This window comes from Psittacula echo (genome assembly GCF_963264785.1).
Source record: "Psittacula echo genome assembly, chromosome: 3".
In the NCBI taxonomy this organism is placed as follows: Eukaryota; Metazoa; Chordata; class Aves; order Psittaciformes; family Psittacidae; genus Psittacula; species Psittacula echo.
Window position 1 is genome coordinate 100,515,671 of NC_137736.1, and position 16,997 is coordinate 100,532,667.

Consider the following 16,997-nt stretch of genomic DNA (forward strand, 5'->3'; position numbering starts at 1 on the left):
ATTAGTGCTCTAACATTCAAGTTTGTGCTATGGAAATAGACACTACCTTTTAAAACTGTCATTTTTATCACTGTCTTTTATATTTTATCACATTTTTATTACTGCTACTGATCCTTCCTAAAAATGTCATCTCCTGGAAGTCTGCAAATTATTGTGGATCTGAAATTTCAATAAGCAGCAAGCTTACGAGTGTCTCATAAAGAGAAGCTTGAAGCTTGGTCTTAGTAAACCCTAAAGTTAAAACATGAGGCAGTTGAAAGTACTATGTGAGATTATATGATTTTTATTTCCTGAAGTTAAAAATAGTGTTGAGTTGTTCTTTTAATGAAGGAAAAAATAAAGTAATATGCTATTTCATGTTGATTCAGTTGAAACTGATGTGATCTAATGTTGGCAGCAAGATGTACAGCCACTGCGTTCTGCAGGAGACCACAGCCAAGTGCAGTTGGGCACCAGCAGTCCTCTGGAAGCCTCTGACAGAAATGATAATGTCACTGGGCATTTGCAACATATCCATACGCAAACCTACACAGCTAAACATAAGCAAACATTTTAAACACTGTTCTTATTCTTATAGAAACGGAGGTTTGCTAAGATCTAGGCCTTTCCTGCCAGGAAGGCCAGGAAAACTCGGGAGTCCGTGCAGGCTCTATGACAGGCCGTTTCTGAGGACCACTTCGAGGCGCTGGCAGGGTGACCCTCAGGCAGTTACAGTTTAGGCGTTTGGGTCCAAGCCAGCTCCTGTTCGCAGTTGCCGGTGAGAAGCAGCACCTCGGCACGGCTGGGCCCCTCACACCGAGCCAGGTGCGCTGCGCTCCACGGCCCTACCCCTCACCCTCCCGGCTGCCCGCGGTACGGCAAGGCAGCAAGGCCAGGCCCCGGGCGCGGTGATGGCGCTCCACAGACATCACCCGCCGAGGTGATGGTGGAGGCGGCCACCGCCTCCCTCGCAGCGGGACCTACACATGGATGGTGGTGTCCAACCTCCTGCTCTGGGGCTGCGGGACCGGCACCGCGGGTGGCCGGGGAGGGGAATCCGCCGGGGGTACCGCTCTGCTCGCCGCGCTGGGGAATCGCGCTCTGCCGGTCTCCCCGCCCTGCCTGTGGTACCGTCGCCATGGCGACGAGGCGCGCCAGGCGGGCTGCCCTTGTCTAGGCCTCCCTTCCTCGCGGCCTGGCCCGGCTCCGGGGGACGCGGTAGCTGCCTGCGCTCGGCCGAGTCCGGAACCCCAACGCCCGAAGGAGGAGCGCTCCCCGTATCCGCGTCTCCCCCGATGGAGGCTGGCGTTTGAAGCGGCGCAGCGGCTGGGAGCAGGAGAAGCTGATTTGCCTAAGTCGAGTCTGTCTTGACGGTGACAGTAACTGGTAAATGATCTCTCCCTGTCCTTATCTCGACCCACGAGCCTTTCATTGCATTTTCTCTCCCCTGTCCAGCCAAGGAAGGGAATGACAGAGCATCTTTGGTGAGCACCTGACGTTCACCCACCGCAATTTAGTATTTCAGTACATAGTCAGGAAGAAAAACTTCACACATTCGCATAGTGTTGCGCTATCTCTCTGAAATACAAGGGAGCAATCAGAACAGCACTATTGGCACTAATGCTTTTAGCCTGAACACTTCTGCAATTCTATTACCAACTCCAAATACATTTGATATCTAGATTTCCTTAGTTATTAGCAAGTGTTCTAGGTAAAAAAGTTGTCTATGCATTTTACACCCTCAGTTTTGTGATACAGAAAAGACTGAAATAATTTAATAACCACAACTATTAACAACAATAATTTAGATTACAAATACTGGCAAGCCTAACTTCACTTACTGTAGGTAAATCTGAGCTTTCAGTCACTGTGTTTCAGTAACATTTTCAGAATGGCAACGTTTTGAAAAATATACTCAATATAGCTGAGCCAGTCTGTGATATAATGTATCCATAGGTGATGTCTTGGCCACCTGTGACTTAATTTTCCTCACCTGAAATCTCACATGGACCCTAAAAGCTAGAATTATGCCCAGACTTTATTCCACAACAGCCTGTTGAAAACGTGTCCCTGAAGCAAAGAAAACACATTATTTTTTTGCAGTATCCCAAAACATAGAAAAACAGGGGATGTTTTTCAGTTGGTTTTGTTTCTGACAGAGCTTTGGAACTAAACTGAATATGGGAAGCATCAAAATGTTACATTGGTGGGAAGTGCACAAGAAAATCCTGAAATCTGAACACAAATGACAGCTGATTTAGTAGCCTGATCTATGGATTAGCATACTAATGATTTTACATATGAACTTTCCTATAATACAGAACATTCTAAATTACTAAAACACAAATACTGCACTTATATTTGGATACTTACCTTATTTTCTTTCTATTTGAGCTTCCACCAGCTACAACATTGCCTGATACGTTAAAGAACAGGTTCAAGAGTTAATACCTTTAGCAAACATTTGTGGTAAAGTGGTATTGCAGAGGTATGACAGCACCACTGAACCAAGCAGTGAAAATTATGTGAAAGCTTCTTCATGCTTCTGTCAACATAGCTCATTTTCAACAGGGGGCACCTCTACTCTTCAATCCCACATGCATACAAATTTTGGTGTAACTAAATTTATTCAGAAGAAAGAATCTAACATTCTTTCTAAAAATTAATGATGAAAATAACTTGCTTCACCATATTCTGGGAAAGAAAACACTGTCCTATTTAACATATATGCAACACCTAAAAGTTTTGATTATTTTAAAATTAAAAAGTTTAATTCCAGCACAAGTCTTAAGACTTACAATGTATGTACTGCAGCTTTGCAGTGTACTCATGTTGGAATACCCTTCAAATATTTTTCCGTACGTGACTGATAATATCAGATTTTAGAATAATTAAGACTTGAACATATAATACTAATGCTTTCTAGCTGTATTTCCAATCTTACAATCCCTACTCATTTTGTCATTCCTTATATCAACAAACAAGTTGCTGACTTACCCTTTGGTCTTGCTGCATTGCCTTCATGTTTTGGGTATTCCATACAACAGCATGTCATGCCTAGTATATAAACTGGAGGGAGTTACCTGGAAGGGACCAATCACTGCTCAGGTCCAGCTGGGTATCAACCAGCAGGTGGTGAGCAATTGTATTGTGCTTCACTTGTGTTTATTGGTTTTATACTTTCCCCTTTTAGTTGCATATTCTCTCCCCCTGTTATTTCCCTTTTTTGTAGTATTATATTGTACTTTAGTTATTTAACTACCCTTATCTCAACCCGTGGGTTTTACATTTTTTCAGTTCTCCTCCCCATCCCACCCAGCGAGGAGGGAAAGGGCTGAGCAGCTCTGTGGTATTGAGTTACCAGCTGGGTTTAAACCACAAACCCTGGTCAGCACATGAACCAGAAAATGAAGCAGTTAAATCTTCCACAACAGAGAACCAGAAGTCTCTGCTTAGACCATGTCCTGAATGGGACACATTCAATGTGTTATTCCTTCTAGTACTGCAAGTGGATGCTTGGACTAGTGTGTCAGTGATCAGGATTCTCACAGTGCAATAGTAAACTTAAACTTTGTTTTCTTGTCAGATGCATCCTGTTATATGCAAAGAGCTTGTTCCTTCTGCGAACAGAATATTCTAGCTAGCCATAAGACTGAGATCTGTTTAACACTGAAATCTGAATGCTCAGCTAGGATTTAAGCTACAGATTATGTAAATGCTGCATACTGAAGTTATGAAAACACTCAGCATCTGCAAAATATGAAAAATTTCACATTCTGCTCTGACAGTTCACTTAAGAACAGACTAAAATAATGTTCAGAATTCCAGTCTCAGGCCTATAGCCATATTCTATAGCCATTAGTTTCCAGCCTAAAGCCCATAAATAAAGAACAAATACAATTCAGCTGATTAGTTTAATAAGTCTACCATATTACAGACTAATGCAAAACCAACATTAGAACAGTCACATAGTAATTAGTGTATCAGACCTTAGCTAAGCAATACAACAGTTTAAATTTAGTGTACACCTTACTAGCTGGTTTCAGTTTTCGAAACTAAATGTTGTTGTAGTAGACATTGCCCTATTGGAATGACTATGGTATTATTGTTTTTCACCTAAAAGTTAGATTGTGCAATGCTAAAAAAAATATAGGAATTGCAATAGGGAAACAGTAGGTATTAGCAATATACTACGACCTGTTATGTGAAGTGTTATGCCTAGTCCTTAATTCAGTATTTAATGAAGCATGTTTAACATGAAGACACTGATGTTCATAAGTACTAAACCAGACCAGATTTGCTAAGATTTTGAAAGGGCAGAAACTTGTAAGTTCAAAAGTTTTGTGACTCTGGCAGTATAATTTCATCTTAAGTGATCTATGCAAGTTTTAGGTAGCTCCTCTCAAAGCTGCTAAAAAACAAACACCCCCCCCCCAACTCTTCTTAAAAAGGATCAATCTTTAACCCCCATGTAGCATTAATGCTACTTTTTACTCTACTTCAGCACTTGTCTCTTCAATCACATTGCTCTCTTTGTGAATAAATGCAGTGGCTTTTGATTCCAGTTCTCCCAGCTGTTCAAATGAAGAGACACATGGATCCTGATCTTTAACTGTATCTGAAAGCTTGCACATCTTCTCTCGAATGCGCTGAGAATATCGCAGAGGGGTTACAATTTTCAGGTCTTTAGCAGTGGAGTCATTTTCCTCATGGTGCATCTTTACACTTAGGAAAAGAAAAAAAGTAATCATCACTGAACACAGGCACACCATCATATAAACTATCTCTGTAGCATCTAGCAGGTGCTACAAACAGCAATTTGTGATTCCCATTTAGCCCATTTCCCTAGCCAAAGGAAACAAGCTATTTCCCAATCATACAGTTAAAACAGATACACGACTCTTCTTGGGAAAAATATTTTCAGGGAAACTTCCTGAAATGAGTTTCAAAAGGAAGATTGCCTCCTATTCTGGCAGGAGGAAACTATTCTTCCTGCTATGAAGGATAGCAGACAGCTGACAGAAGTCGAGCTTTAGCAGATGCCCAAGCTGAGCACAGCTTTAAGTCTGCAATCTTAGAAGAAACTTTGTGGCAAAAATGAATTTAAATATCATCTGTTTTATCCTGAGATTACTACCCAGGTTTTTACCTCAAGATACAATTAAGAATCATTACAAGACAGTTACATCTTGTTCATTTCCATGTTATATGACATATAACCACATCTACATTTGAATAGGGGAGGACTGGAGTCACCTTTATTTTTACCTATCTTAGTGTAGAACTGCTACTGTCATGTTGCCTGTGGGAGGGGATTGTAATACTGGAATTTATGTCTCTGCCACAGAGTTTGGATTATTCTATAGTGAGGCATTCAAATAGCAAAATAGCTTGAATAAGGAGGAATTTATTTTTAAAAAAGACTTCATCCTGAAGGAGAAAGAAACAACCCTAAAAAAAAACCCCAAACCCTTAAATTCTTGAAAGCTTTTAACCAGGTGTTCATAGATGCAGTGCCTCCCTGTTTCAAGAGGACAAAGTGTCCGTTGCCCCAGACACTGCAAATTTTCCATAGTTACCTGAAGTAATCTTACCTTTCCAAGTACGGAGTGGTAGGTGGATTGCATCTCATTATAGAAGATGTGTCATTCTCCTTCTCAGGAGTATTAACTGCTTGGACTATATCTTTTACCTTATCCTCATGCTTCTCTTCTGCTTCAGATTTTCCTTTCTTTTTCATGCGTTCTTTCGTCTTGTGCTTTTTATTCTTTTTTGGCAAGATCTCTTCTCTTGCTTTCAAGTCTAAATCTATTTCTTTTTTGTTCACTTCATTGCTAATCTCTGTTTTCTTGTCATCACTCTCTGCTTTTTGGCCATCATCAAAGTAGATATCCTTACAGGTCTTCTGAACCTGCTCTACAGATGGATTTGGTTCCTTGCTGACTTCCACTACCTTACGTAAATGAGGGTCTATCACAGTTCCCCCTAAAAGTGAAATATTGAAGCAGTACAGCTGTGATTAGTTACAACTAAAGAGAAATTAATGTTTTAGAGATCTACAAAATCTTAAAGCTCTACATGAGAATGAAAGTTAAGTATGCTTTGAGTCAGAGCCACAGCAGTGTAAGCTACTAATAATGCAACCTGAAAACTCAAGCTGAGTACATCCTGATGAGTCATTCTCAGCACAGCAGGTCTGAACAAGTATTTCAGTCAGTTTCTGATATCAAATGCTTGTCAGGTTATGTTACATTCAACAGGAATATACACAGCTACTTTGCCTCCAAATCAGAACACATGCCACCTTTAATTAATACTATGATATAACACAACCATGCATCTGCTAGTGAAGTTTACACGTCAAAGCAGCAGCTGATATTTAGCTCACTAAAATGTTTTATTTACTTTTTGATTATCAGGCTAAGATGGGCAGACAACATCGCTTTGATAGAATTTAAGCAGAAAGTTTGAATATGAAAGCATCTCTGCTACTCTTTTTAACATGCCCACAATTGAAAAGGATTGGTCAACGTTGTTTTCAAAGACAAGTAAATATAAAATATCACAGAGAAGCATCCATGAAATAGAATATACTGTAAGCACAGTTTCAACAGATAGCTTGTGTTACCTGTCATGCCAAACATTTAACTAGAATGGAGTACTTGGACTTACCATCCTCAGACTTAAAAAGGCTTTTGGTATTTTTCATAGTTTCTATTAATGTGTTTCGCAGTTCATCTTTAGGCTGGGAAAAAGAAGTGGTATTGTTTTAGGAAAAAACTCCAAAATTAGTCATAATTTCAACTTATTTGGTATAACAGGTATTACAGGGAAAGCGGTATAGACCATATGATATCCATGTTACAAACCCTATTTAATGCTGTTTAGACATAAGTTGGAACAAAAGTGGTCCCTATATTTTCTGTATTGGGTGCACTACGGCTGTATTCGATGCCCTGAAATCTTGCTGGTAATAAAGTATAGAATTAAGCCCTTCAATGTAAAATTAAGTTCTGTTCTAGGTTTCTAGTGATACTAAAACTCTCAGTCCTTACTTTCTTCTAGGTCATATGGTATTTTGGTGATCCTAAACTTTTCTCCTTGAAAGTAGTAAGTATTTACAGTGGTTACAGAGCAAACCAAATCTAATTTTTCATGTTCAACTAGGTCACATGGCTCTTCTTCTAAAATGAAAGGATTTACTAAAATGAGAAGTAGCTGTATTTTATGTACAACACTTTTATGAATTTATATTCATTAATCTCAAAGTTCAAGACAAGCTGCTCACCACTGCTCCTGCCAAAATGGCCTCCTCATAGACAGCAATAAGCTTTTCAAGAGGACCCATCTGTTCAAGACGCATACAGCAGATCCAATACTTTGCAAGCTTTTTAGCCTCAGGAATGCTCTGTGTCAGACATTCCAGCATGGCACGTACTTCATCGCCTTGACATTCCTAAAGTCAACACAAGAGCAGAGATTTAAATGCAATGAACATTTTGAGGTGCTCTATTTTAGCTGATTTTGAGCTAGAAAACAAATATTTTCTTTCTTTGGCAGAAATCTCATTTGTAAGGATTCACCAGTTCTTCCAAATAATAATTATTTATACACTATTGCAAGTAGAAGGGATGGTAGAATGTGTAGACATCTTCAGAACTACTTAAACCAGACTTTTTCAGGTGTCCAGGCAAGTTTCTGCAAATGTAAACTTGTTTTAGATTAATTACTTCATAGGTACTCTCATATTACAGCTTTTATACTTTATTGTGTTACCATATTGTCTGATCTTATTGGGTAGTTCAGTAAGTTACTGAAGCTTACATGGGATCTAATATCTTTGACAGTGGGATTGAGTGCGCCCTCAGCAAGTTTGCTGATGACACCAAGCTGTGTGGCTCGGTTGATACGCCAGAGGGAAGGGATGCCATCCAGAGGGACCTTGACACGCTTTTAAGGTGGGCTGATGCCAACCTTATGAAGTTTAACCATGCCAAGTGCAAGGTCCTACACCTGGGTCGGAGCAATCCCAGGCACAGCTACAGGTTGGGCAGAGAAGAGATTCAGAGCAGCCCTGCGGAGAAGACTTGGGGGTGTTGGTCGATGAGAAAATGAACGTGAGCCAGCAGTGTGCACTCGCAGCCCAGAAAGCCAACCGTATCCTGGACTGCATCAAAAGCAGCAGGTTGAAGGAGGTGATCCTGCCCCTCTACTCTGCTCTCGTGAGACCTCACTTGGAGTATTGTGTGCAGTTCTGGTGTCTTCAACATAAAAAGGACATGGAACTGTTGGAACAAGTCCAGAGGAGGGCCACGAGGATGATCAGGGGGCTGGAGCACCTCCCATATGAAGATAGGCTGAGAAAGTTGGGGCTGTTCAGCCTGGAGAAGAGAAGGCTGCATGGAGACCTCATAGCAGCCTTCCAGTATCTGAAGGGGGCCTACAAGGATGCTGAGGAGGGACTATTCATCAGGGACTGTAGTGACAGGACAAGGGGTAACGGGTTAAAACTGAAACAGGGGAAGTTTAAATTGGATATAAGGAAGAAATTCTTTACTGTAAGGGTGGTGAGGCACTGGAATGGGTTGCCCAGGGAGGTTGTGAGTACTCCATCCTTGGCAGTGTTCAAGGCTAGGTTGGATGAGGCCTTGGGTGGTTTAGTGTGAAGTGTCCCTGCCCACGGCAGGGGGGTTGGAACTAGATGATCTTAAGGTCCTTTCCAACCCTAACTATTCTATGATTCTATCTTCAGGTGTCAGCAAAAAGCTATGATATTTCTTAACTTGAGGAACAGTCAGTCCTCTCTATCTGATTCAGAGGTCCAGCATGCTCGTAGAACTTACACGATTGGAACTTGGTAGGAAAGAGACTGCATACCTGTTCAGTTAACTGCAGACATTCTGCGAGAGTCTTGTTGACCTTTTCATTGTGTAATACATGCTCTAGAGAATCACCAGATTCTTTGCTTTTAAACTGGGGTCCCAGAAGCATAGGTATGGGAGGTCTCCTCATGATTTTTCCTCTAGATGCTCTCCATTCATCCAGGCGAGCTCTGCATGTAAGAATATTATTAGCTGAAGTGACAGATGTTCTATCATTTTTTACATTGACTGACATTAACTAGGAATAAGTTATACAAAGATGTATTTCCCAGATAGTCCTTGAGTCCTCTCCCTTTAATTGTAAAAGGAATACAGCTGCCATTTATACCTGCATGGAAATTTCAGAACCATGCATATTGCTATCTGCTTTAGGTATCTATCAAGTCAGAACACTAATCTCTCCCTTTCCAGCAGCAACAAAAGACTTAGGCTATAGACCCTTTTCTTCAAGGGAGGATGAAAAAAAATTGCTTTTGATTTATTCATCTGTGCCACCTCTCCTCCCTAATCCACTTCAAATCAGAGTAACTCGAAACTATCTCTAAAGAGACAAACCATTGGGAGCCCAGAACAACCTCATCACATAGCTTTTAAACAGTGAAACTAATGTATAAATGTAATTTGGTCTTCATATATATTTCAGCTCCATCTCTTTAGACCACCAGTTTTTAGTAAATGCATTCAACCAAGCTGAAAAATGTCATTGCCAAGTGCTCTCTCTCAGTTCCTAAACATACTCTATATACATTTGCTATTTATAACCACACAGGACAAGCTGTAAGCCTGAAGAGCTGCTGCAAGAAGTCTGAATCCTGATTTCTCAATACTAAGTCTACAGTTTTAGTTTGCTGCCCTTGGGCATCAATTCTTTTATTTTTCAGTGCATTTACAGCAAGAAATAGATCAAAATAGATATTCTTGGAAAGAAAGTCTGGATACCTCCTAAGATCAAGCTATGACAGAAACTGTTACCTTCTCTCTTCTGCTGACTCTTTCAACAGAACAGATGTTCTGTTGCCATTAGTTTTAGAATTCTGCCCCGACTTTATACCAGGAACAACAGAAACCAGTTTTGCTGGAACTCCCAGTCTTGCATTTTCACAGCAATCTCCACAGTTCTTCACTCCTAGTACTCTGCAGTCAGAATTGTTAGAAGCAGCCTTCAGCGGCTGTGGTCCCCTTCCACCATTCATTTTTTGAACTGTTACTTTCTTTGGTACTACAGCAGATGTCAGTTGCCTTTTCTTCAGACCAGACTGGGAGTTCGTAGCAGCTTTGTCAGATGGTTTGCTCTGGATAGGGAGGACACCATTTGGTTTTACAGATTTACGATTATTTGTGGCTTTGCTGGTCTTCAGAGCTACACTACAGCTGCTCATGGACAAAGAACTTGACGCTGGTTTGGCGGCAGAAGGAAGCAGGTGCTTGTCTGGCAAAGAACTCTTTCCCACCTCACTTTTTGGTGCTTTTCGGAAGGAGTTTATCTTGGACTGGATAACTTTGCCACGATATGTACCAAGCACTGGTTTCTTCAGTAGGCTGACACTGGAACTTTGTTTTTCTGCCAGCAATTGTTTCTCTTTTATGCTTTTTATTTTCAAGAAGCACTGGGTAAGTGACGTATGCCGAGATTTTATTTCGGTAACTTCAGACTTGGAAGCATGTTCTTCAGGAATATAGTTTGCCCCCAGTTTGGAATTTGTCAGTGTGACTGTGGAAGAGTTTAAAATAACATTTTTTTCTGAGGGTTCGCTTGATTGGTCCCATGACAGTTCGTTAGCATTCTCTTTATTTTCCTGAAATCAAAAGCATATCCATGGACATGTTAAAAGTACATTCATGCTGCATGTTATTTGTTTCCAAAGAGGTTTTCACTCATTTACAGGACTAAAGTGATTAACTGTAAACGCCACTTTGCCACTAAGTGTCTACAAAAGTAGTGTATATATATTGAGTAGAATATTTGTCAACTATTAATGTAGAATTCACATTAAAAAAATCTAATAAGGATTGTTTAAACTCTGCCTTGAAAGTAGGAAGGCCTAATCTGAGGGCTACACTCTTCCTATAGAAACAAAACTCTCAAAATGGCTATTGTCTTTTAACTGCCAAAATCACCTTCTAAGAGGAGTCAAAGTAGAAATTTGCTTTGGGCCCCATATAGTCAAAAGTAGTATCTCAGTCTGCATAGCCCATCATTTAATGGCAACACCACTCTTACTGTGGATAGACTTATAAATAAGGGGGGTGTATATGTATATATATATAAATATAAGGTGAGTAAAACCTTCAGTTAGGGCATTAGGATGTTACAGAAAGAGCAAGAAGTTTTCCTACTAATGAGCTGTAGGATGAGGTACTTAGGAATTGACATGTGAATTTTATACAGCCTTACTACTCGCTGAAACTCTCAACTCTATGTTCTTAGCATAACCCTAGCCCAGAGGCCATGAGAAGTGGAACCTTGCCTTTTCCTCTAAAGAGGATGTTCTACAGCAACCAATTCAGCATTACCCAAGCAGCAGCTTATGGAAGACTGAAAGATGCAAAAAGCATGGGAAAAAAAAATAAAATATGAATGACACATGGAAGTCTGCAGAAGCTGATACTACTCTCCTTTAAGAAAGATGCCCTCAAACTGTAAGAAAATTACACCGCATCTTGTTTCCTGGTCTGTCATTTAGACTTAGAAGTTAGATTTGACTAAGCCAATAACTAAAGCTTAAGTATAAAAGCTGTTATTCCAGGAAGCAATGTAGTTTAACTCAACTTAAAAATCACATGAGATATTAAAACAGACAGAATTGTCTCCCTTCAGGAAATCTCTAAAATTCCTTCCAAGTTAAGGTGTTTTGCTTTCTTCCTCACATAACTCCAGGTCTTCCAATCTTTTAGAACCCAGACTCAAACCCCTCTAACATGAACACAGGTTTTGTGTTTTGGTTTTTTTGTTTGTTTGTTTGTTTTGTTGGGGTTTTTTTGGTTTGGTTTTGGTTTGGTTTTTTGGGTTGGTTTTTTTTTTGCCCACTCCCTCACCTTTCCTTGAAAGCAGGTCTGGAGAAGAATCTGTATTTTGTTATTTCCAAGCAGCACAACCATGTGTATTTTAACTCTGGAAAAGTGACACAGAGGGAAAGTACTCCCTTCAACTCTGATTAGGTGTTAGCATCTACTTCTGATTACACTACATTTGCCAGCATCACAGCTGAACCACCATACATTCAACAGTTTTGTTAGGCTGCCCTCTTTCCCCTAAGTAACAGAGTACAACAGAATTTCTACTCTGACAGAAAACCTTGCTCATATTTTAAATAACTTCCTCAAAGACTGAAAATACATCCAAAAACCTCTGAGAGTCTCAAGAAAAGGTGTTAAAATTTAGTCATATTTCAGCAATAATAGTATACTCCTTAACCCTTTTTCAGCCAGGTACAAACTGAGTATCAGTATAATCCACTACATACAGTAATGCGACAGCTCTCTAAAAAGCATGTAATAAGCAGTCCTTGACTAAAGTTTAAACAAACTGCACCTCTGTACCTGCAAACCCTATGCTCTGGAAATCATATAGCCAAAATACAGTTTAAGCAAGTGGAATGTTACAGCCACAGAAACAGAGTGCCATCAGTATTGGAGTATCAGTCAAAAACTTACCATTTCTGTCTTTGAAGATGTTGAGAGCTGTATTTTGTCTTGTAGTTTATTGCTAGTTGCTCTCCTTGTTCTGCTACTGCTTAGGGGAAAAGCAAACAAAACAAATTAAAACTAAGACATCTTAAATCATCCTGCAGTGTAACGAATGTATCTTTAGAATGAGTTCACATGGTCCAGGTGGCAGTCCGAGGGCTGAAATCATACTGAAGCATTTCTGTTCAGCTTGTACTCTTCCTCCAGAAAAAAATAAATGCTTAAGTAATCACTGATCAGGGCCCAGGCTGAAAAATATCCTTTCTTACACCATAAAAGAGCTGGCTAACAAAGGGGAAGGAATAGAGAACAGACAACTTACTGCAGGTGTCATTCTCATGTTTAAGGATGAGCACCAACCTGTCTGGCCTGGTGCATCTGCTAGAGAAGGTCAAGTTTCTAAATGCTGCAGTTGAGGGGGAAGGAGAAAAACCACAAGGAGTTGAAGCTCAGCTACTGTATCATCAGAAGCCAGGCCATTTGAGGCAAGTCTGAACAAAGATACATAGTTCCTACCACACTGATGGATTCCAAAACCTACAGTCAGTCACCAGAGCTGGCACCAGACTACTCAGTGAGCAGCAAAACCACTAAGACCAGTATCATCTCCTAGCAACTATGAAAATGTATTGACAGCTCAGAAGAAAAACACCTCAGTTTAAAGTTGCAAATTCATATTTTTTTCTCAAATGCTTCATGATGCATTATATGAAACCTGTCTCTGGAATGTGGATCTCTGGTGGAGGAGAAGTTCAAAACACTTTCTGTTCATTCGTCCTGCACTACACACCTAGAATCACAGAATGGTTTGGGTTGGAAGGGACCTTAAAGATCATCTGATTCCAAGCCCCCTGCCGTGGTCAGGGACACCTTCCACTAGACCAGGTTGCTCAAAGCCCCTAGATCCTATGGTCATACAGAGTGTAGTCATGCTATTCAACTATAATAAGCCATGAAAGCATAGAGAGTAGTGCTCAGCCCATCCTCAAGTAAGCTCCTGCTAGGTCTGAGCTCTGAGTAGAGCTCCATGTGTCTCTAGGTCTACCTGCTCACACATAGCCAGGCCTTGTTTGGGTGCAGCTGAGCTGGGCCCAAGGAAAGGCATTTACCAGTGAGCAGTTTGATTACATTGATTCTGTCAAGGAAGAATCACAAGAATCTTAAATCTTGCATTTCTTTGTATTAGTTGGTTTTATTATTCTACTTGTACACTTTCCCTGCTACATCGCAGTACTTTTTTTAAAAAAACACATCTGCCTCTCTAATCTGTGTTTGGAAACTATGATGCTTTCTTAATTCACCAATCTGAGTTAACATGAATACTCCTCCCTTGGAGCACTGTGTACAGTTCTGGTGTCCTCAACATAAAAAGGACATGGAACTGTTGGAACAAGTCCAGAGGAGGGCCACGAGGATGATCAGGGGACTGGAGCACCTCCCGTATGAAGAGAGGCTGAGAAAGTTGGGGCTGTTCAGCCTGGAGAAAAGAAGGCTGCATGGAGACCTCACAGCAGCCTTCCAGTATCTGAAGGGGGCCTACAAGGATGCTGAGGAGGGATTCTTTCTTCATTAGGGGCTGTACTGCCAGGACAAGGGGTAACGGGTTAAAACTGAAACAGGGGAAGTTTAAATTGGATATAAGGAGGAAGTTCTTTACTGTAAGGGTGGTGAGCCACTGGAATGGGTTGCCCAGGGAAGTTGTGAATGCTCCATCCTTGGCGGTGTTCAAGGCCCAGAGCCTTGGGTGACATGGCTTGCTGTGAGGTGTCCCATGGCAGGGGGTTGAAACTAGATGATCTTAAGGTCCTTTCCAACCCTAACTATTCTATGATCCTATGTGACTGAAAATTAACATTCAAGTTAGCAACTGGTATCTTCCCATCTGATGATCTTCTGGAAGCCAGCTGAATTGAACATGAAGGTACATTAGTGAAAATAATTAGTGACGTTGAAACGCTGCAAAAAAGCAGTCTGCATACCGTGTCACCAATGATAGAGAATACACACTACAGGAGCTGATCAGAAGTTACAGAATCATAGAATTGTTTAGGTTGGAAAAGACCTTTAAAATCATTGAGTCCAACCACTAATGTAGCGCTGTCAAGCCCACTACTAAACCATATCCCTAAGTGCCACGTATACACATCTTTTAAATACCTCCAGGGATGGTGACTCAACCACTTCCCTGGGCAGCCTGGTCCAGTGCTTGACAACCCTTTTGAAGATATTTTTGATAATATCCAATCTGAACCTCCCCTAATGCAACTTGGGGCAGTTTCCTCTCACTTGTTATAGAAGCAAACAGCAACGTATCATCTGAAGGAAAAGCTCTCCATATGAAAACAGTCTCTGAAGGAACAGATGATATACTTCATTAATTGCATCTATTACGCATTTGGTTAAAAACGTTTAGTATTTGCTGACAATAAAAGGACTTCAGGAAATCCATGCTGTCACCAGTCTCATCACATGGTCTCACCTTTTGGTTGAGGTTCTCTGCAAGAACTATTTGTGTCTTTCCCACCAACCATGGACCTTTTTAAAGGAATGTAAGCTATAGTAGAAGCACTACCTGATGGATGCTTCGCTTTCTTCAATGGGCACACCAGAAAAGGTCTTTTTTCTAGATAGGTATTCTTCAACCTTTTGCCGTCTTTGTACTAGTGGGTTTAAAAAAGAAAAATAAGTATTTACTACATTTTCTGTTATATTAGTAATACCAAATTTTGTCTCTCAAAAAAGGAAATGCAATTAGAAACATATCAAGAAATTATGAAACATAGACACTGTGGATTAAGAAAGTTTAATATTCACATCTTATGATATCTTACACATTCTCTCATTTCTTAAGAAAGGCTATTCAAGGAGCGGTTGAATGTAATTTCACAGCTATATGAGATGGTTGGTTTGCTGCATTAAGCTAAAAGAAATTGTGATGGGAAGAAGTCCAGGCTCACTCTTCTACCTTCTGGATGCCTGGCAAGTATTTCCTACATTGTTGGTTCAGCAAGCACACTTTACTTGTAACGCAAGTATAGCACACATGAAAAACACCATGCACTTGAATCTGACCATCTGCAAAATCATTCGCTTCTCTTCCACGGTGATCTTGGCAGCTGCACAAATGTCAGACCAACAGCAGTGTTAGTAACAGCAGGCAATGATAGTGAAAATGTCTGAAGCCAGCTCTCACAGTCTTAATATAAAGAATGATTCCAGAACAGGATACTTTCTCATATTTTCAGTGGCTGACTGCATGCTAGAGACTTACGTCCTTCTTAGGACTATACTGTTGTTCTTTTTCAGAGAACATTCCTTATTCATATAGGGAGTTAGTGACCTTGGCTTGCTGGAAGCAGCTGAGATAAGGCAGCCCTGCCACCCAAAGCAAGCTCAAGCATTTACAGAGCCAGTCTAGACAGTTAAAACTCCAAATCTCAACAGTTTCATATGCAGTAGGATGTCAGAGCAAGAAGTTGGAGCACTGTCTTTGACTCAGAACAATAATTACTTCATGGTATTCAGGAACTCATGGCATTGCACCATCCCCCAACATAGACAGGCTCACTCAGCTGTGGAAGTCGCCAATGAACTCACATATAAACCCTGACTTCTGCCCCTCCTAGGCAGGCAGAAGTCGCCTTTTGAATTTCTTTGCATGTGTTCATTATCTTTTATGTTTTGTTCAAGCCCACGCTGCATGAAGCCCTAGAGGATGCATGCATGGCCTGCTTCTGAAGAGGTGCACGCTAGCGGGGTACCTGCTAGGAGGCGCTGCAGAGCAGCAATCTCAGTGTGCATCCTAGAGCCTCCTAGGCACCTTCTGCTTCTGAAATTCGAGGCCTGCCGAGTCCAAAGAGCAAAGCCCCATCAAAGCTATTAAGATTGTTGAACTTGCAGAAGCCAAACCAGTCAGAAAATAACGAACAGAAGGATATAGGTGTACGTAGGAGCATTTGCTTGTTTCAGTAGGATGCTCTTAGATTAAGACGTGCCTTTTATCGTGAAGAGAGGCTTTTGCTCCAGAAGCCCTGCCTGGGAGCGAGCATCGGCCCCAGCCCTGCGAGAAGAGGGTGAGGTCTCATAGCCCCGCTCGCACCGGTCAGCTCTGAGACCACGATCGCGACCGCCGCTGCCAAGGCCTACCCGGTCTCCGACCGTTCCTGAGGCGCTCGCTCTCTCCTCCCGCTCACCGCAGAAAGTGGCCAGCTCCCCTCTCCCACCGGTTCCCGCCGCAGCCTCACCCGGCGCTACTCGGAGCAGCAACGAGGGACAGCCCCAGCAGAGACCGGAGGGAAGCTCCATTCGCAGGGGGCTCGGTGCCCACCCTCAACCTTACCTCGGTAGAGCGGATCGGACCTGCGGCTGTCCGGTAGCCAGGGCACGGAACGCGCCGCCATCATCCCCCGATATAAAGCCGGTCGTTGCGAGGCAGTTTGAATCTACCTC

The 16,997-nt window shown here is 41.5% G+C and overlaps 1 protein-coding gene across 1 annotated transcript; it reads right to left on the minus strand.

Annotated features, from left to right (window-relative positions):
• Positions 1 to 4,469: 4,469 nt before the first annotated feature.
• CKAP2 (cytoskeleton associated protein 2) lies at positions 4,470 to 16,948 on the minus strand (the record flags this gene model as incomplete). The annotated part of the gene is made up of 9 exons (XM_080612975.1): positions 4,470 to 4,704; positions 5,574 to 5,964; positions 6,652 to 6,724; positions 7,268 to 7,435; positions 8,857 to 9,031; positions 9,834 to 10,657; positions 12,516 to 12,591; positions 15,118 to 15,208; positions 16,888 to 16,948. The coding sequence occupies 9 exons, from the start codon at positions 16,946 to 16,948 to the stop codon at positions 4,470 to 4,472; spliced, it is 2,094 nt and encodes a 697-aa protein (XP_080469101.1).
• Positions 16,949 to 16,997: the final 49 nt, after the last annotated feature.